We start from the raw sequence: 21,868 nt of genomic DNA, 5'->3' as shown, positions 1-21,868 counted from the left end.
TTGGTGGAGCCAGGTACTGTAGTATGGCTAATAGCATGTTTTTCAGTTGATTCATGTAGGGGTTAGAAGCAACAAAGCAGGAGATTCAAATTACAGAGTAGTTATGAGATGCTGCTATTTGTTAGGTGAGGGCTAAACTCTAATGATACCAGGTTGTAATGCTGGAAACATAATAAAGTCGATCTCAATGAAAGGATCTAGAAGAGAAAATGTAAATGTGAAAGGGGCGGGGAAAGTAGCTAGTTGAGAAATGGAGGGGAGCTATAGATGGAAAGGCCAGTGTAAATGAAGATCACATGATTGGAGTCATGGTGTGAGGGGCACAGAAGACAATCATTTAACACCTGTGGCACTCAGAATCATCCCTGTTGGAATATGATATCAATGTTGCCGAAGTGAAGTGATGAAGCATATCAGTGACAGTTTCTGAACACAATAATTTGTAGCTCACACTTTATATTTCTGCTCAGTTTGGCAGTTTGCCACACAATGTATCCTACTAAAAGCAAAAATATGTTTTATTACATTTTTGTCTTTCTATTTAGGTTTCAAAGAATGATGGAAGTTTTGGTAGAGTGCGGTTTTTCATCAGAGTGTCCCCTGGATCTTGCCCTTGGCATAATGAGGCGCCTTGAAGTTTGCTCATATGAATGTGATGAGACAAAAGCTCTCACTGTGTACTTCACATGGTATTCTCTTGCAAGAAAATTAACAACTGTCATTGACAAGTTTCTTGAAGTGGATCCAGATCTGAGAAATAAACTACTTGAGATGCTGCTCGGGTTTCCAATTACACGAGCAGATTACTTCAGACTTGCTGCTGACAAGCTTACAGATGAAAAACAGGTAAGCTAACAATACAGTCTTTCCCTTTGTGTATTGCTCTTTCTTGTTATACAATTATTTAGTATATAACACCTAAAGGCTTTTTCATAATGAGCTCCAAAGAACATCTGAAGCAAGGTAATGTCTGACAATGTAGTTTTTCACTTTTTTGTCATCTGTACTTCAGCTGTTAAACATCCATGTCTGTTTAAAAAATGCCTTCTTTTTAAACTGATTATGAGTGGTCAGAATTAACATTTGTGATGTTAACTGAGGGAGCACATAAATAAACAAAAATTGAGGCAAAGGCTCTAGAATCAGGCAAATTGAAAACATGTTTATGTCATTACATAAAGGATATGTTTGTTGTGTGGCCATAGGGAGTGGAAAAACTTAGTTTCTAAAACATTCACAACTCTATCAATGATAATGATATGAAATTCATGATGGGACTAAAAAAACTGGGACAACCACTTTTTTGTCGTTTTCATAAATTCACTCTTCAGTGTTCCTCTTAATCACACCGGTGTAGACATGTGTACAGAATCACCTCAATGAAAAATCCATGCAAAAGTATGATCATATGGGATATCAAGTGAAATTTTTGATTGGATTGAGGACTTTTCGGTAGGGAGGACACATTATCTGGAATAGTGTCATCATCAGATGTAGAAGTAACTATGGGTGTACCGAGCAAGGTGGCGCAGTGGTTAGCACACTGGACTCTCATTCGGGAGGGCGACGGTTTCAATCCCGCGTCCGGCCATCCTGATTTAGGTTTTGCATGATTTCCCTAAATCGCTCCAGGCAAATGCCGGGATGGTACCTCTGAAAGGGCATGGCCGACTTCCTTCCCTGATCCGACGAGACCGATGACCTCGCAGTTTGGTCTCTTTCCCACAACCAACCCCCCAACTACGGGTGTGCCCCAGGGAAGTGTGTTCATGTTTTATATTAATGACCTCACAGACAATGTAAATAGCAAAATCAGGCTTTCTGCAGATGATGCAGTTACCTATATTGAAGTGCTGTCTGAAAGAAGCTGCATAAATATTCAGTGAGATTATGATAAGATTTCAAAGTGATGGAGAGATTGGCTACTTACTTTAAATGTTCAAAAATATAATATTTTGCACTTCACAAAAGGGAAAAAACATAGCATCCTATGACTATAATGTCAGTGAATTACAGTTGGAATCAGCCAACTCATACAAATAACTGAGTGTAACAAGTTAAGGGATATAAAATGGAATGATCACGTAGGTTCGGCCATGGGTAAAGCAGGTCGTAGACTTTGGTTTATTGGAAGAGTACTAGGGAAGGACAATCAATCTACAAAGGAGATTGCTTACAGATCACTTATGCGACTGGTTGTGGAATATTGCTCAAATGTGTGGGACCTGTACCAGATAGGATTAACAGGGGATATTGAACATATACAGAGAAGGGCAGCACGAATGGTGACTGGTCCGTTTAATCCGTGAGAGAGATACTGAAGGAACTGAACTGGAAGATAGATGTAAACTGTGCCAAAAAATTCTATTGACAAAGCTTCAAGAACTGACTTTAAGGGGAGTAGGATGTCAAACGGGTCGACTTGGAGCAGGAAAGGCACCACAGAACATTTTAATTTCCACTGTCAATACTTTTACAAATAAATTCATGAAACTTTAACAGCATGACAAGGAAGGATTCACAATTATACTCATTACAGTGGAAGCTCAAAAACATAATAAAACACTTTTTTTTCATGTGGAATGTCATCATTTTTTCACTTACTGCTGGCTGCATTTGTTGCTATAGGTACACTTTTCTTCCTAAGTAAGAGATTCTTCGATGACTTTTGCACAGCATACAAACGATAGTTACAGGTGTATGAAACTCTAGAAGTTATTTAATTTATGAAAAAATGAATGAACTGCTACATTTTAAACTTCATGTTTGGAAAAAAAACTCAAGTTTTATAGTTAATTATCTCAATTTTTTCCAGTTTTTTAATAGATTTGGAAAATCCTAGAGTTTCATACACCTGTGACTACTGTTTGTATGCTATGAAAAAATTCAGTGAAGAATCTCTCTTACTTAGGGAAAAAAGTGTACCTATAGCAACAAATGCAGCCAGTAATAAGTGAAAAAATGATGAAATTTCACATGTAAAAGAGGTATTTTGCTGTGTTTTTGAACTTCCACTGCGAGTGTGAGTCCTCAATCCTTTCTGGTCATGGTGACAAAGTTTTATGAATTTATTTGTAAAAGTATAGACAGTAGAAATTAAAATGTCCTGTGGTGACTCTCCTGCTCCAGGTCGGTCTGTTTGACCTCCTCCTCCCCCTCCCCCTCCCCCCTTTAAATGATTATTCTAGTGATATACCACAACCCCCTGCGTATCGCTCACGTGGGGATTGTGAGGATAAAATTAGAATAATTACTACATGTACAGAAACAGTCAGTCAGTCATTCTTCCTGCATTCCATATGTGAATGACACAGGAAGAAACCATAACTGATACAATCGGATGTACCCACTGCCATGCACCAGACTGTGGTTTGTAGAGCATAGGTGTAGATCCCTGGGCTGCAGTGTAAATAGAAAAGATACACATACTCACCTCTATCTCCATGGCTTAGGCAATCATCATCAGTCATAGTGAAATTCCGTGCTAAAGACTCTGGTCCATAGAGGTAGAAGACTTTTAGAAAAGAAGAACCTCCCTGAAGAATTAAATTACCCACAAATAGTGTTCAGAAAGATTTTGTATTCAGGTCATCAAATTGAACAGGTGACACAGTATAAAGCAAGAACACCTGACATACAGTTTTTGAGTGATATCGAGGAAGAGGCGCCAAAAATCTCTCTTCCTGCCTTTTGTGGCCCAATATTCAGAAAGATTGGTTGACTCCTGAGGATGCTTGATTCAGTGTATTTTGGTCCCTTAAACTAAGATAAAAAGGATTATTTGTAATGTTAAAGACAATCTAGGCCCGCAAAGACTCTTGCGAATGTGGAATGTCTTAAGGGGGCAGATTATCAAAACAGTTGAGTAGAGATGCAAGGAACGTCAGCTACACACCTGAATATCACAACAAAGCAAATCAGCTGTCGCTGAGCAGTGCATCAGATATAATCATGAAGTGAAGTATAACGAGACCAGTGCCGTGTTTCAAATGTAAAGTTAGTGGGACAGAATAATTAAGGAGGCTGTCAAAATAAAATCACAGAAAATCTAATAAACAGGAATGGAGTTTTCAATTTAAACAAGGGTTGGGATCAGAGATTCAATTTATTAAGGTACCATTGGTCATCATTAAGAACTGGAAATCGCCGAGAGAATTTGTGCTCAGTCATTTGCAAGTGGTGTTAAGTGTCAAGACATAAAATATTTTGAGGAATGGAAACTGTGTCTAGACTTTTGAAAATAAGGCATTCTGTTTGGGCTAATGCACTTCCTCGTAAAAAAAAAAATTCTGTAAACATTTTCACAAAACGGTGTAAACAGCCTTGCATTTATGATACTGAGAGAGATTGTGTTTGCTGTTCTTCTTTACTACTCCCCTTAATATCCGTTCTTCTTTACTACTACTACTACTACTACTACTACTACTACAAGCTAAACCTGCTACAGGCCAGTGACATTGTGGTTCTAAGACAATGGAACAGCTGTTTAGGATTGTCAATGAGGTTCCTGCAGTGTCTTAAGTGATACCTCTCACAGACCACCCACATTGCTTCTAAGTTGCTTCAGGATAAGGCTCTCCATCTAATTAAAGGCAGTAAAAAGAAATGCTGGAAGCAGTATGGTTCTTCATTCCAGGTGCATGTAAAGTTCCATAGCTTTCTGGGTCGCCCAAGATAAACTACTATTCTGGCTGCCTACCGATTTGTCAGCTATTTTTTGCTACTACATTCATCATCCTTTCTTACCCAGTTACCTGTCGAGTGCCTGAAAGACAAATTGAAGACATCACTTTATCCTTTACCTGAATTAGCCGAATTATATAATGAACCTTTCACTGATGAGGAATTGCTACAGGCTCTTGACTTGTTACGCAATACATCCCTGGTCCTGATTTGATTCATAATTAGATAATCTGACATCTGAACTGTTATGTAAAGAATCTGTGTGCTCAGGGTCTTCACCATTAATTGGCTGGAAGGTGTTTTCTCTTTGCGATGGTGAGATAGTATCTTCGTCCCAAGCTTTCAGCCAGGCAAAAACCCAAATCCTTAGACAGCTACTGATTAGCTATCCTCACCAACATGCTCTGAAAATTACTTGAAAGAATGGTAACCCAAAGATTATGCAAGTTTCTCAAATTGAGGGCTCTTTCCTCCACTGAACTGTGTGTTTTTGGGATGGATGGTCCACAACCAACACCTGGTTAGATTGGAAGCAGCAGTCTGGCCCAGTTTTTAAAAAAACATAGAAACCACATAGAAGTCTTCTTTGATCTACATAAGGCATATGTCACTGTTTGGCACTAAATTTTTCCCCACGTGTGGGGCTTTAGAGGGGTTCCTACCACCTGTGAGACGAGTCGTGATCTAAAATCTCAGCGGCAACCACTGGGCTGATTTCTATGTGGACATGACAACCAACAAGTTGCCTGTCCACATGAATGGCCACTGACAAACTGTGACCATGAAACAAGTGGACCATCCTGTTGCTGAGCAGGCTGCCCAACATGACAGCCTTCATTTCAATAATTGCTTCACAACCTGTGCCATCTGGTTCCTTCCCAACAAACCTGCTTTTCTGAATTGCAGGTGGGAACTTTGCCTGTAATATATCCTACATTCCCGTAACCTTTGTGGCCTCAACCTTCGTTAGTCATTGTCCTCATCCATCCAGCCCCTTCTCTGTTCCCATTCCAGCACTATACATTCCTCATTCCACCACCGTGCCCAGTCTTTTTACTTCTCTCCTTTTCCGCTGCGCCCCCCCCCCCTCCCCCCGCCCCCGATCTCTGCCCTGCCCTCTCTCTTACCTCCTTACTGCACATAGCTGCCCTACACTTTCTCCACCTCGTCCCTACATGCTCCTCAGCAGCACTTCTGTCCCCAATCCTCACTCAGCTGTCCCCACCCCACCCCACCCCAGGCTCCTCCTTACCCCCAACAAGTCGCCATTCCCATTATGCACTGGTGCTGCTGCTCACAGTGTGTCTTCAGTCACCTGAGACTGCAGGCGCGTGTGTGTGTGTGTGTGTGTGTGTGTGTGTGTGTGTGTGTGTGTGTGTGTGTGTGTGTGTGTGTGTGTGTGTGGTGTGTGTGCGTGTGTGCGTGTGTGCGTGTGTGCGTGTGTGCGTGTGTGCGTGTGTGCGTGTGTGCGTGTGTGCGTGTGTGCGTGTGTGCGTGTGTGCGTGTGTGCGTGTGTGCGTGTGTGCGTGTGTGCGTGTGTGCGTGTGTGCGTGTGTGCGTGTGTGCGTGTGTGCGTGTGTGCGTGTGTGCGTGTGTGCGTGTGTGCGTGTGTGCGTGTGTGCGTGTGTGCGTGCGCGTGTGCGTGTGCGTGCGCGCGCCTAGGCCATATAGCCGAAAGCTAATTTGTGACCGTCTTTCTGTTGTGCCTATCAGTGACTCAGCATCTCCACTATTTGGTGCATGGCAACTTTCCGTCTCATAATACTGTTACAAACTACAACAATCTGTTGGTGTGCTAAAAAATGACAATTTTATGAAACACAGGAGGAAATAGCATTAAATTCCATCATTATAAAATTCTTGTTGTATTGGAACAGATTTGCAGTAAAAGTTCTTGTACATCTATGGATACTGTGTGCAAACATTATGCTACTTTTTAAGTAAAGGTGACGTTGTTGTTGTTGTATTCAGTCCTGAGACTGATGTGATGCAGCTCTCCATGCTACTCTATCCTGTGCAAGCTGCTTCATCTCCCAGTACCTACTGCAACCTACATCCTTCTGAATCTGCTTAGTGTATTCATCTCTTGGTCCCCCTCTACAATTTTTACCCTCCACGCTGCCCTCCAATGCTAAATTTGTGATCCCTTGATGCCTCAAAACATGTCCTACCAACCGATCCCTTCTTTTAGTCAAGTTGTGCCACAAACTTCTCTTCTCCCCAATCCTATTCAATACCTCCTCATTAGTTATATGATCTACCCATCTAATCTTCAGCATTCTTCTGTAGCACCACATTTCGAAAGCTTCTATTCTCTTCTTGTCCAAACTAGTTATCGTCCATGTTTCACAAAATGTCGCAAGGTGACATTAAGAAGTGGAAACGTTGTCCTTCAACAAAAATTACTTGATTTTGAACCCAGATCAATATTTTATTTGGTTTTGAGAGATTGTAATGATCTACTAAGTGGGTTGCAAATGAGAAATTCAGTTGCTGTTCAGGTATTAATACCAGGTATAAACATTACAGCCTTAGTGGATTATGGTGACATTCAAATGAAAAAAGATGAAAAATTAATCCAGAATCAGATGTCTAAGAAACAAAATAAACCATATGAAACTGTAATTGTTGTCACAAGAATAGATTACAGCTGCAAGATTTGTGTACACAGTACCAACAGTCGTTAGTAGATTGCAGGACGAAGTAAGGTCGAGCGTTGGACTGAATTGTAATTGTGATCTTTTATTTATGTATTAATTGCTACAGTTACATATGACCTGCACCCTAGAGGATACTGGCAACATATTGTCCAAACACAGCACAATGGAAGGGTTTGGAGGAGGAAAAGTGATACCAGCTTGGCTGGTAACTTAATCAGTGCAGGGAGGGGAGCAGCGAGCGGGGAGCAAATTATGTCTTATTACCAGTGATGGGAATTTATACAGCATACTTTGGCAGTTTAGGCACATGTATAATGTTTTAACTGCAGCTGGCTTGAATCAATTTGCAGTTGGAACCTTAAAATTGCACAAATACTCAACAATAGTATTCATTTCTGCAGGAGACAGTAAAAGTCTAGATACAGGCCAGGGGTGTACTTACGTGTTTCTTACCATTATGTATGATGGGAACAAAAGTGGCTGTGTTCTCAGGTCCCATGGCAACCAAGACCTCAGAAGTCACAGCATGTTCAGAAGAAATAGTCAAATATATGTGACAACGAAGATATACATTTTGCAGCTGTGATATGACGACGATGATGATTAAAGTAGTGATACCTGGGACATCAGGGTTAGTAAGCAAAAGCTGTAGAAAAGGAAATGGCGCACAAATTAATGTAATCTATGTCTCTTCGTTTATTTTATTTCGCCTTGTATTATAAAAATAGAGACAAGAAATGCCATAAATTTAGAGTAGACATAATGTTAACTTTGTTTTAGTGATATGAAGTATCTTCCAAAAGTTTGTAATTATGATTAGTCAGACTATTTTATAAATAATTTTTTATCAAGAAGACTCTTGGAAAAAAATGGGTTCCTCTTATACTCGGGTAAATACAATATTTCTCACATCTTATTTTATGATGGTCATCCCAAGAGATGTCCCTTAAGTTTTTGGCCCTATCATTGTTCAACTGAAAATCTTCTAGCTAGAAGGCACTCTGTACTCTGTAATTGTCTTGGCCCTTAACAAGGTTGATGGGGCCAGATGTAGGTGAGGTTTCTCTCATCCCTAGTGAGCCCTGGAAGACTTCTCTGTTCTAGGTACTGGCCCGACCACTGTATTTTTACTTCCATTTAGAATTATTTCTCAGCTTTGGCATCAATCCTGATATTGAGTCCTTGATTTTACTATTCCTACATTATTTTGTAAGAAAACTGGCCAAGCCTGTGATGGTTTTTATCTCCACTTACGTTATTTCTCAGCTATGGCAGCAGTATTTCTTTGAAGGCCTCACTTTTACCATTCCTATGTTCTTTGTAATATGATCAATTTTCTAGCCTGACATCACTAATTCCTTATGACAGGTCTTTTGACTGAAGGGTTGATGACCTCCCAGTTAGAACCAACCGATCAGTCTTCTTACATCCATTCCTCACACGCCACCTGGATTCTTGCTACTTCCCAGCAATGGCCTTTATTGTTCACATTACATTTTCAAATCTTGACCATAGTGGACTGGCAAAATCCAGGGAGCAACATGGTATATTTAATAATGGGGCTGAATCTTGGGTATTAAGTTTCTCCTACAAACAGCAGTGTACATTTTCCCAGAACTAGGTCTGCACATCCTCATCATAAGTTTTCTCTGGTTAGCTAACATATTGACAGCACTGAGCTACTCGGGCTTTTAGCTCTTTTGATCGTTCACTTGGTTTCCTCGTGTATGCCTGCTGAAGACAAATTGCCTGACGAAACTTAATACTCTTAAATGTATCTGCAGCAGCTCTGGGGAATGAACCATGTAGGTCTTCTGTGTTCTCACAGAGTCTTCATTGTATCCCACCTGGCCTCTGGATGACTGCTTGTGGATTTGTAACACCATTGGTCCTATCCCGAACAGTGTTTACGATTAACAACAGAAACCCATCCACACAAGCTCTATTGATAGCCTCCTGACAGAAGTTTATATCTCATCTCTGAGGGTTCAAACATCAACTATTCTTGGTTAACTATGCCATCACAGTTTGCCAGATATGAGACCAGTCAGGCTACATAACTGTGTTCCTCAACCAGCACTTCAGATTTTCTATGTCTGCCAGCTGGTGCAAATGGAGGATGTTTGCAGGAACCTCCAATTCCTCCCGCTTGACTGAGTTATGTATCAGGCATCCAATTTTGCCAGTGTGATGTTGTTGTTGTCTTCAATCCAGAGACTGGTTTGATGCAGCTCTCCATGCTATTCTATCCTCTGCAAGCTTCATTATCTCCCAGTACCTACTGCAACCAATGTGATACGAGAACTATACTTCTGTAATTTGGCATCCCTTATGTTTGCCAATAGTGCAATATTTGTTGAACAAATCATAAGTTTCTCAAAGGAAAGCAGATGTTACTGCAAAATTGTATACTTTTTTTAGTTTCATGTCACCCTCTGGGATGATCATGGATGGTGTACCCAGTGCCACAGCTGCCCTACTGCAAAATTGTGCATGTGGCTCGCCCACAACCCCATGGCTGACTACTGTGGTCTGCTTGAGACTGATGCTGCAACAGTGTAGTGTATTTTTAGGAACTATGGCTGTAAGAAACTATGCTGATTGACGTCATTCAGTTTAACGGAATCCATTTAAGAGCCCCAGTTTTCCTGAAATTTAGTTAAAAACTACTTTCCAGGTTTCTGCAGGGAGTTACATGTCACCAGAACATTGTATCTTTTCATTGTGTACCTTACATTTTACCATTAATTAGTAATAAACTGTGTCAGGCATATTTTGTTTCAGTTTCCACTTTAGATTTAGTGGCTGTCAGTATTGTATCATGTGTATGCAACTATTTGTATGTAGAGGTGTCCCATTTGTTGTGACTACATAGGAATTTTAATATCTTTGTTTCACACACCTCATATTGTTTTCAACTTTTGAATGACAGTGATAATTTTCATTTCAGTACTACAGAATGTATGTTCTTTCTGTTGCAGAAACCTTTTGATGTTTGGCGAAGTATACTCTCCAGTGCTGTTACTCATTGCACAGAGGAAGATAAGTTGAACAATAAAATGTGCGTTCATCTGTGTTCAAAGCTGATGGTATATCTGAAGAAGGACCTAAACCAGCAGCAGGGTTTATATATATCAAAGTATATTCGTGTGCTTGGAGAAACTGTGCCCTGGAAAGATGTAACAAGTCATCTTGTTCACAGTTAGTACTTAGTGCAGTGTTTCCTCTGTTCTAGATAACCACAGTAGTTATTATTATGTTTGATCTCGTAAAAATTTGGGTATCACACAAATGAGAAACTGTTGGAGCTTTTAATACTGAATTTCTTTATGAATACCAGAAATGTCATGCTAAATTAATTTAATTAGATGGTTACCTTTTAACAAAAGTTCCTAAGCAAATGCAGTTGGCTCATAGGACATTGCTGCTGTGTCAGAGTTGCTGGCTTATGGCACACAGTGCACTACATAGAGTGGCACAATCGGCTATGTTTACAGGTGATCTGAAGACAGCAGTGTAAGTTGCGGACGAATAAACTTACCTATAAGAAGATTACATTGTTCAAGTTGAATGTGAATTAATCCCATTCAGCACAATACGTACAGAGAGTAGGGTGTGCTATGGTTAAGGTGTGACTCACTTGGGAGCAGTGGAGTTCAGATTCCTGTCCAGCACTTATGATTTTGCATTCTTCTGGAAATAATTTCTATAGCTAAACCCGATTCAGTGTTAACACTTGAAAATGTATGTACTCTTTGGTTGGTGCATACCTCATCACCATCATATGTAGTGTAACTGTGGCCATTGATGATGCCAGGTTGCAGCTTCAGAGCTGAATGAATGATTCAAGAATGCTATTCTAGGAACAGTTTATACTTATGGGTGCTGTATGTGATGATATACAATACCTGTAGTGAGTCATTTGGTTGTTGTGGAGATATCACTCTAGAATAATATTATTATTATCAGTGGGATAAAACTCGAGAGTTAATTGAGCATGTTAGGGAATATAAATAATATGCTTTAGAGCAAGTGTTCAGTACATTTAACATTAAATTGGCAAACACTGTTAGGAAAGATCTTGCTTTTACTGTCAATATTTTTTAAATATATAGATTGGGTTTACAGTGCTTTGTTCTTAAAAACATACTTTTGACCACATGCAATAATTGTCCTTGGAATTGAGATGTGTTGTTGTCACACTGTGGTTATGCTTTCAAGAATCAGTTTTGAATCTATGAGTGGAAGTGTGTGACTGTTTAATGTGTGGACATTAGCAATATTGTACAAGTTTAAATATTTCTTAAAAGTAACTCTTTACTCACGTAATAAATACCATGAATAGTTTTAATACTGAGAAAAATCTCTATTCATATGATAAAATTATTTTCATGCTGTAATTAAACAGTGGGGTAGTGTTTGTACAAATTACTGAGTATTAGGTTCTGTTGGGTGAGCACTAGAGGCAGCTTTATATAATTGAGTTTCAGCCAAGTTTTCAGAGTTCACAGGAACATTTTTTCAGTTACTTTGTGAAAAGAGTCAGGCAGCTCATATAAGAAATGGGGATCATAGCTTAAGAGTTTGTGGTTTAACATCTGAAAATCATTTTCTGTGTTTCCATTCCCAAAGGAAGTATGAGCCTTAGATGTTGCAGATCATTAGAAAATATCTTGACACTATGGCCATACAGTACCCTTGCCTGTCACCAGATGCTATTTCTTCAGCTGCATTAGGCATCACTGGATAGGTAGTCATGTGTTAACTTTCTGATATAGTTCCAATTTTTGAGCAGCTAAAACTGGTAGGAAAAATGTTCTGTTAGCACTAAATACTACCTCAAACAAAAATTGTAAAGATGATTTCATGTGTCGTCCACAGCTTGTGGTCTAGGGGCTAGTGTTGATGCCTCTGGATCACGGGGTCCCAGGTTCAATTCCCAGTGGGGGTCAGGAATTCTCCACCCAGAGACTAGGTGTTTGTGTTGTCCTCATCATCATTCGGGAAAGCAGCAAGATTGGACAGTGAAACAGTTGTGAATTTGTATGGGTGTTGATAAACATGCAGTTAAGTGCTCCACAAACCAGATATAATCATCATCTGAAATGTGTCAATTATAAAGTATAAAATTAATATAATTTTGGTAATAGAAAGTCTTTGGTAGAATATAAATAAGGGGAGAAGTAAAATTAAAACAGAGCTTGCTTTGAGGAGGAAGGCTGTTCAAATACTTGTCCACCCAAATGATTTTTGTTTTACTTGGCTTAAATTTATTAATGTAAATGCCAGGATAGTTCATGTGCAAAAGCTGCAGATGATTTCTGTCCCCATACTTCCTCCAAACCCAAATTGCGCTCTGCTGTCAATAGTATGTTGAACCGAGCTTCCTTTTCCCTTTGGTGAGGTGAAGTTTGCTTCCTCTATTCTCCTGCCCTAACATTAGTGTTTAAAGATAAGTGAATGCACTAGGCACCTGCTGAACTTAAGTTTTTTTGATTATACTGCAGTTTTAATTGGCATTAAACTGTAACCTTCCTTCCCTCCTCCTTTCCAACTTTGGTGACTTGACTCATACGAAAGGGTGTGTGCACGCTTTGTATTGGTGAGAGGTCAGAGGACACTGAAGACCATGTTTGTAGCAGTTCTGCCTGCTTTATTTATCTTATTCGTTTGTTGTCCTCAGTGTTGACATACTGCGTTTGTACACTGGCTGACAAATGGGTTGTGGATTCCGACACTGACTACTATAAATAATGTAGCCGACAGTTGCACAGTTGCATTTCATAGTACTTTAATTTCACTGTTCAGAACCCCCTAATAATACACAGTTATATGGACAGGGCACTATAGTTTAACTTTCGATAACCCTCATTTATAATTAGCAGGCGAACCATCCACATACTGCTACAATAGTTTACCATTGAACCTCTACAAGCAGTTCTTGAAGAATAAACAGGTACGTATGGAACAGTCACATGTCATTGCTTTAACACACAGCCCATTGGTGTAACACTTCTTTCATTACTATGTTGATGCATTGTTGTCATTCTAAGCAACACAGATTCCTCATCTGAAACTCTGCTGTCAACTGACTGTCTCGTGACCAAAAATCAGGCCCTTATATATCCTCACAATAATAAGGGCCGAAACTTCACATTTTTCCAAAGTTTACTTTACAGAAATTACAATTAAAACTTAACTCATTAAATTAACTGAATACTTCGAAAAATTGGTTGTTTTTTAACAGTTTCTTGTACTGTAAGAGTTAGGCCAAATTATTTGTTTAAATCATAAAATTAACAAATATAGTAATGCAAACAATACTTTTGACAAAACTGTTAATTACTTTGGAATTAATGAACAGCTAGTTTTGCTAACATGGTTCCGATTAGAGCCAGATAGATACTTTAAGATTAGTAGTATTTCATCTTCAAAATATTTATAATTAATACAGAATTTATATTTGTTTATAAGTCGTCAATAGAATTTAATTTACGAAACAAATACTGATTTCATCCTATGATGAAAGATAGTGCTAGGAATAGTCAAAATAAATTAGAATATCAATTACATACATAAAACATAGCAGCTTTAAAACTGAGACCCAACCTCATATGAAAATGCAGATTATACTCATGTACGTTAATGGTAAATAATTCAACGTTAAAAAACGAATTTAAGGAGGCAGATGGCAAAACAAGAGGGGAATTAAAATTATCCCAGCTTGTTTTGTCACATCTTGTCAACAGTTTGAAGCATTACGCAAACTCATTTAACTGCAAATCTTGACTGTTTCCAGTCGTGTCTTGTTCATGGTCTAGTCAAAAAGATAAGTGGGGGGAAAAATGAGATATCTGAGATTTTATTAAAAAATCTCCAGAATGATATTGTATTATCTGTCTAGGAATAATTATGGTATAGTATTTCTGCAAGAATGCTATTGATTGAACTATATTTCATAAATAATATTAAATGTGGTATGCATATTACAGTATGCTTTCATTTATAATTATTTTTATATTTGATATAGTGTGTGTCGCCGGTCTGTGTGGCTGAGCACTTCTAGGCGCTTCAGTCTGGAACTGCGCGACCACTACGGTAGCAGGTTTGAATCGTGCCTCGTGCATGGATGTATGTGATGTCCTTCAGTTAGTTAGGTTTAAGTTCTAGGAGACTGATGACCTCAGATGTTAAGTCCTAGTGCTCAGAGCCATTTGAAACAATAGTGTGTGTCATAAAAGAATGTTAGCCCTCGCCAAATCAATTAAGTCTATGGGTTGTTTGTAACTTTACGTACATTTAACCACTTCAGTATCCGAAGAAAATCACAACCCGCTAACTGCCTTCTGCTGGCAAAAGAGGTCTAGTGCAGCACCTGCCTCATATTTGACTGGGGCAGTGCTGCAGCATGCAAAACTGAGACTGTGTTAGGCAGTGTCTGCCACAGTGTTCCTGTTTGGTCTAGTGTTAAAAATGTACTATAGTGTGATTAAAATGACATGTGATACAGCATTCATCATTTGCCACTAGCAAGGAGACCACTCAGCAATCTGCTTTTGTTGTAATTGATTTATATTTATGGTATCTGAAGTTCAGAACTTGAATATCAGTCTTGCAAAGAAGTTTCATAAAATTTTTAAAAATTCTCAAGAAAATAGACTTCAAGTTTTTATAGAAACTTTAATTCACTAAACCTGAGGTTTCTTTCAGGACGGGCTATGTGGCTCTCTTTAGGTAATGTCTGAGCATGGTAATCGGGTAGTCAGTGAATCAGTGGTTCGAATCTTGCTATGGTCTTTTATTTATTTATTTTTTGTTCAATTTGAATACCTAAATCATTTAAATAAAAAATTTATCGTGTATATGCTTATTAATACACGTTTAATCATTTTTTACATATTGCATGTGAAATTGCACTATTCGCTGCAGACAAAATTCTTAATTGTCGATACTTTACATGAGATTGTTAATAAATTTGCAATGTACTTTTTAATTTAAACGCTTAATTATCAATCTTTTATAGGTAATGATAATTAAGAACTTATATTTGCAATGGCAACTGGAATTTTTCATGCAGTGTCCGATTAGAAAAAAGATTGTGCATTTTTAATTAAAAATGTGATTAGATATGAATTAATTAGCCTACTTTTTATGAATGTTGCACTTAAATGATACGGACATTGAATTTGAATGAAAGAAAGAAAAAGAAAAGTAGTACAGTTTATAGCAAAATTCAAACCCATCAATCCATTGATGGCATGATTACTCTCCTCAAATGCTACCAGATAAACCATACCGGCCGTCAGGAAAATCACTTTATTTGGTGGATTAAAGTTCCCCAGAAAAATTAAGAGTTGATTTTCTTGAGAATTTTTTTAGAGTTGAATCGAACTGCTGTGGGAAATTGATACTTGGATTCTCAACTTACAAATATTAGATCAACTGTTGGTTTCCTCGTTAAACAGTGCCACAACTGCAATTGGTTCGATCCAACTGCACAAGCTTCACATACTGCTACTACTGCTGCTGTCAGTCTTGGAACGATCAAAGGTAGCCCTAGATTGCTGAATATTGCATGTGAACTTACGTAGAACTCAGTTCCAAGGTGCAGGGTATCAGTTAACGAGTAGTTTTAATCAGACTGAAGTAAGATTTTCATGTCGTGTATTTTTTGTGGTTTGTTACCTGCAACTCACCTGGATATTACAGAAATGTGCTACCTTCAACTTACTTTGAGTATAACAGAAAATGTATTTAAAAATTGGGATAGCGAGCCACTCATCTGGCGATTGATGTGATACACAGACGCACAACAGCAAAAGTACATGACTTGCTTTCATACTACAATTGATTTTATGGTTTTTTTGTGGCTGTCATGTATCTGTACACCACACATCAGTCTGCATCAACTGAGAGATTGCCTTTCCACATTTTCATCTATTATTACAGTTCTGGAATTTAGTGTAACTAAACACCTACATAATGTATGTAGTAAGATTTTGAGTAGTAATGTTCCGCATTTGGAAATCCTGTTCATGGAAGCCTCCTGACCAATTATGTGATGCCTGCCAGTGGCTGAAGAAGCTGTGGACATTGGATCCAAGGGCTGCCAACTGCTGTTTGGTTCCTGTGCCCACAGCAGATAAGTTTCTTGACAATCAAAAGTACTGAAAAGAAAAAATATATATATATATTTTTGAAGAATACTCTTGTGATCCTGGAGGTGCCAGACCCGTCGTACTGTGAACTTGCACTTTGTTGATACTGTTCTACCCCTGCCAGTGACAGACAGTAATCCTTGGATGTGATGTGTCCTCAAGGCCCGTTCACACCTAACAAGGACAATTCATTGGGAATGCAATGTATATTACTGTCACCTTCCAGAACTACAACTAACTTCCTCCTCTTCTGTGCTTGGTAGTGCTACCCAAGAAATAAATTTCACTGACAACCATTCTCTAACAATTTGAGCTTACTTTGCATTCTGTACTGGCCCAAGAGAGCATCTGGAGGGATCTGTAGATTGGTTCACACAGATGTCATCAGTGAGCGGCTTCCTCCCCATACCACATTCGAAGCAATAGCAATGAGAGTGCAGATGACCCCAGCAATCCCTGTTTGTAACATTTATTCAACTGCAGCCAGGTCACTTACGTATTTTGAGATAATGATCTTAATCAAACAACTCCCTGCACCTTTTTAATACTACTTGGGGATTTCCATGCACATTACTCCCTGAGGACATGTACCACATCGTGTGGTAGATTTTCTGATATCTCTCTCCCCCCTCTCTCCCCCCTCTCTCCCCCCTCTCTCCCCCCTCTCTCCCCCCTCTCTCCCCCCTCTCTCCCCCCTCTCTCCCCCCTCTCTCCCCCCTCTCTCCCCCCTCTCTCCCCCCTCTCTCCCCCCTCTCTCCCCCCTCTCTCCCCCCTCTCTCCCCCCTCTCTCCCCCCTCTCTCCCCCCTCTCTCCCCCCTCTCTCCCCCCTCTCTCCCCCCCTCTCCCCCCCTCTCCCCCCCTCTCTCCCCCCCTCTCCCCCCCTCTCTCCCCCCTCTCTCCCCCCCTCTCTCCCCCCTCTCTCCCCCCTCTCTCCCCCCTCTCCTCTCCCCCCTCTCTCCCCCCTCTCTCCCCCCTCTCTCCCCCCTGCCCCATGATTGCATTTCTGTGCACTTCCATTATGCCTATGGCAACTCTTTTTGGCTGTTGACCTTATGATCTCTTCTGACAACCTCATGGCTTTACTAAAATGGTCCCTACATGATGATCTGTTTGAAAGAAGCCATTTTCTGGTGACCTTACCATTTACTTGGCACTGGCCAATGAACCTGTTAAGTCATTGGGCTCCTAAAAGAACCAATTGGCATTTGTATTCCTCTGTTATCACCTGTATTCTCTCTCCCAGGTTGTACCAACAAACTTGTGGGAGATGCAATCACCTACACTGCTGGAATTACTCTCACCTTTCAACAGGTCTCTTTCACCATAGTTTGGTGACACAGTAGGTGGTGAAGGGCTCTGCATCTTTTTAAATGATACCTTTCACAGATCACTCTGTGTTTAGTTAAAGGCAATAAAAAGGAATTCATGGAACTCTCCTCCTTACAAAAGGATCTCTCTCCACCTCAGATGTGAGCCGAGCTATGTAGGCTCCTGGGCTGCTGAAATGAACAACTGATCTGGGTCACTTTCTTCATGGATATTTCATCTGATACATTGGTTCATGCTGAATATCTTGTGACCCACTTTGCAAGAATGTTGTTTCCCCTTCTTATCCGGCTGCTTTTTGAATGCATAAGAGAGAAGTTGAAGACACAAACACTGAATAGATCTTCATCTCTTAAGTTCACTGAAATCATTTGTTCGTATAGATTGCTGGTTTTGGCAGTTCTGTCCCCATCTTTGGACCTGCAAAAGATGGAACCAAAATTCTAGGCTACAGTGACTAACATAGCAGCATATATAATCATATCCAAGATTTGCAGTACATGGAATAACAACATACCTATGTTTACTTTGGTTCACAGTCTTCTTGTTCATTACACTATGTGGAGCTATATTATATATGTCCATGTTGGTGTCATGAGATAGACTGGAAGTCGGCATGTCAGTTTTGAAATAACAGCTATGTAAGCGTGTGATTGTGCCAATTAAATGTGCTATCATTCACGAATGAGCTCAGTGGGACACACACCTGGACCCACAGCTCTACTGTTCTGAATATTTCTCTCGTCTGATGTTAGTATTGTATGTCCAACTAATTTACATCACATTTTTAGACTTTTGACTTTTACTATTATGAATTTCCATGATAGAAGGCAGGCTTTACTCTGTAACAGTCGTTGTCCTTCATGAGGTTGATGGGGTTCAGATGTGGGTTGTGTTTCTCTTGCCGTGGGTGTGCCCTGGGAGACCCCTTGTCTGCTCTAGCCCATGTACTGGCCAGACACATGTAATCCAATCATGTAGTAATTATAAAGCTTTAATTTATTGAAACTTGATTTCTTTTGTGCTTGATGTCACTTAATGTCATTCTGGCTTTTTTTTCCACAGGCTTGGCTGATATAGACTGCCACATGGAGCTGCTTGATGAACCTTGTGAACAAATGTCGGGGATTATTGATGTTCTTCTGAGTCTTTACAATCATGTAATTAAGTATGAAGACAGTTCTACTGAAAAATGCAGTGAATCCCTTAGAAATTTGGGAATCTGTCTGACTACAGTCTGTGAAGCTATACTTAATGAAGTTGTATTTCTGTCATTTGTTATAAAGTTGAAATATGTTATAGCATTCTTAATGCTAAACTTTTGCAATAGAGCTGATGAAGTTCTTGAACGTGATTTCATTTGTTGCTGGATGAAGATCACACACTCTATTGAAAGGCACTGGGGCCACATTAAGAGCGAATCATTGACTGCAGCAGTTATTACAATGCTGAAAGCAGTAGCAGAACATGGATCAATTGAAATATTGAGATATACATTGAAATTCTGGATTGGCTTGCCTCCAAAATGTAATGACTTAACTCCAAATTTGAAACATGAAATTGAAAATATGTTTGTTGAAATGGACAGTTCTTTAAAGAGAAAAGAAGAGAAGTTGAAATGTAATAAAAACAAAACTGGTTCCAACAAGAAAAGAGTTAGTTTTGCTGATAAACCGGCTGTTACAACTTACAGTCCTGTATCGGTAGATCCAACTCATTTAAATGAACTGTCAGAAAAAATTAGCTCAGTGAAAATTCAAGAAAACAGAGCAGCAGTAACACTTGATGGGGAGGAAGATTCCTCTTCGCTATTCTCTCAAAACTGCCGTGAACATAATTTTCCAGAAGGCCGTGTTGTGGTAAATGAGACCCCAACAGGAACTGATACAGTCAGTCAGAATGAAAGTAGTGATGACACCATAGGCTTAGTGCGTGCGAAAAATCCTTTTGCTAGAAGTTTCTTCAACGATAGACCAAGACGGGGGAGTTTAATGACAACAGAAGAGAAGACAAATGTTACTGTAGATAACAAAACTACGGAACCACTACATGCTTACAATAAAGTAAATGTTTGTAAAAAGGACAAAAAAATTACATTGGTAGATGGTACTAGAACAGATCAAGAAGACAAAAACATAGATAATTCTTCAAAAGTATCAGTTCAAGAAAAAAACTGCAAAAGTGTGGCTGATGACGTTAGTTCTGAATGTGATCTTGAGGGGGGAAATGATCATAAAAATCATGAAAATAGCGGTGATCAAATTGAAGCAGAATCTGATAAAGTGACTAGTGGCACTCAGTGTTTGGTTGCAAGCACACAGCACAATAAATCACAACTTTCTTTAAGAAAAAGCCATGAAATGTTAGATGATAAACAACATAAGTTATCTGTTGAGACATTCAAATCTGATGACCAGTTAGAGAGCAACAAATCTGTTCCTAGAATTGACAATGGGCATTTGATGGAAGCAGAAAATGACAGTATTACAAGGAAACACCTTTCTATCAACGATGGACATAGACAGAATCTTGATGTTAAAAACAGTAACACCAAAGAAGACAATTGTAGTGAGAGTAGTGTAAACATTTCTGTTACTGAATCAGCAGAGGCTAAACCTCTCTCACTGTTTGGGAAAGTTTGCGAGAGGAACATTCCAAAACAACAAATTTCGCCGTCTGTAGAATCTTGTGCAAGAAAAGAAGTGCCTGCACAAACGGAATCTTCAGAAGATCCCAGTTTAGAGACATTATCTGACCAAAACTCACAGTTTGCTAAACCAGAAGAAAAATGTGCTGTACGAAGGAGAAAGGTAATTATTTTAACTGTTCTTTCACATAAGAATCTCGGTAGAATTTTCATCTGTACAAGTTCAGTCCAAGTCATCCCTACAATTCACTTTGAATGGAACTCCATGAAATGCTCGGGCCCCATAGATTCTTTCTCTTTGCCATGCCTTCAGTCATAATTTTTAGCACTGACTTGTGTTATAATTTATGCTCAGATATTTTGTCTCTTGGTTTTATCTTTATTAGACTTTTTTTCTTGTTGGTACAGCCATTTCCCACCTCCACCCCCATCCCTTTTAATGTAATATTATGGTTCTACACTGAGGCGATAACCAAAAGTGGTGTGGCACATAGTTCTGTTCGCCACTTTGGTTACCATGCTATTTGCACATTTCTCAAGAGACTCGATAACCAGCTGATTTATGTTTATTCACACACATTTGTAGTTGAAGTGTCCTGGGCCCTACTATTTGTCCAGTGCATCAACTATAGTACTTTGGGGGCATAGTAAGGTAGCAAAATTGGCTGTATCACTACCCTGTTAGATACAGGGTGACAATCATTGAACTATATGAAGGGGAAAAAAGAAAACTGAAATTAGTTACAAACTAGGGAGTGCACACGCTTTATTCTACATGTAAATGTCACTATAGATATTCAGATTCAGGTTATGTCATGTTTGATAAGCCTGCCGTCATAGGCGATAGTGTGGCACAGACGAATAGTGAAATTCGGCATAACCCGCTGAAGTGTCAGAACATTGATGCTGTTGATGACTTCCTGAATGGCTGTTTTCCACTCAGCAATGGTTTTGGGGTTATTGGTGTACACCTTGACTTTAATATAGCCTCACAAAAAGGAGTCGCATTTGTTCAGATCTGGAGAATATGGCAGCCAATCGAGGCCCATACCAGTGGCCTCTTAATACCCCACAGCCAGAATGTGGTCCGCAATGTGCTCCTCCAGGATATCAAACACTCACTCCCCTGCTTCGAAGGGGTAGAGCTCTGTCTTGCGTGAGCCACATCTTGTCGAAATCAGGGTCACTTTGGATAATGGGGATGAAATCATCTTCCAAAATCTTCATGCACTGTTTGGTGGTAACTGTATCATCAAGGAATATTGCACTTGTTATTCTGTGACTGGACATTGCACTCCACACAGTCACCTGTTGAGGGTAAAAAGAGACTTCTCAGTTGCAAGATGTGGATCTCAGTCCCCCCCCCCCCCCCCCCCCCCCCCCACCCCCCCAAA

The 21,868-nt window shown here is 39.6% G+C and overlaps 1 protein-coding gene across 1 annotated transcript in view; it reads left to right on the top strand.

Moving 5' to 3' along the window:
* Positions 1-21,868, top strand: part of LOC126354900 (uncharacterized) — a 163,804-nt gene that overhangs the window by 44,495 nt on the left and 97,441 nt on the right. Inside the window, exons 5-7 of the mRNA XM_050004965.1 lie at positions 546-846; positions 10,325-10,544; positions 18,893-20,637. Coding sequence (XP_049860922.1) covers positions 546-846; positions 10,325-10,544; positions 18,893-20,637 — 2,266 coding nt within the window. The remainder of the gene's footprint in view (positions 1-545; positions 847-10,324; positions 10,545-18,892; positions 20,638-21,868) is intronic.

This window comes from Schistocerca gregaria, chromosome 3 (assembly GCF_023897955.1).
Source record: "Schistocerca gregaria isolate iqSchGreg1 chromosome 3, iqSchGreg1.2, whole genome shotgun sequence".
Lineage (NCBI taxonomy): Eukaryota > Metazoa > Arthropoda > Insecta > Orthoptera > Acrididae > Schistocerca > Schistocerca gregaria.
Note: the sequence above shows the minus strand (reverse complement) of the source record. Positions and strands in the feature narration are given on the sequence as shown.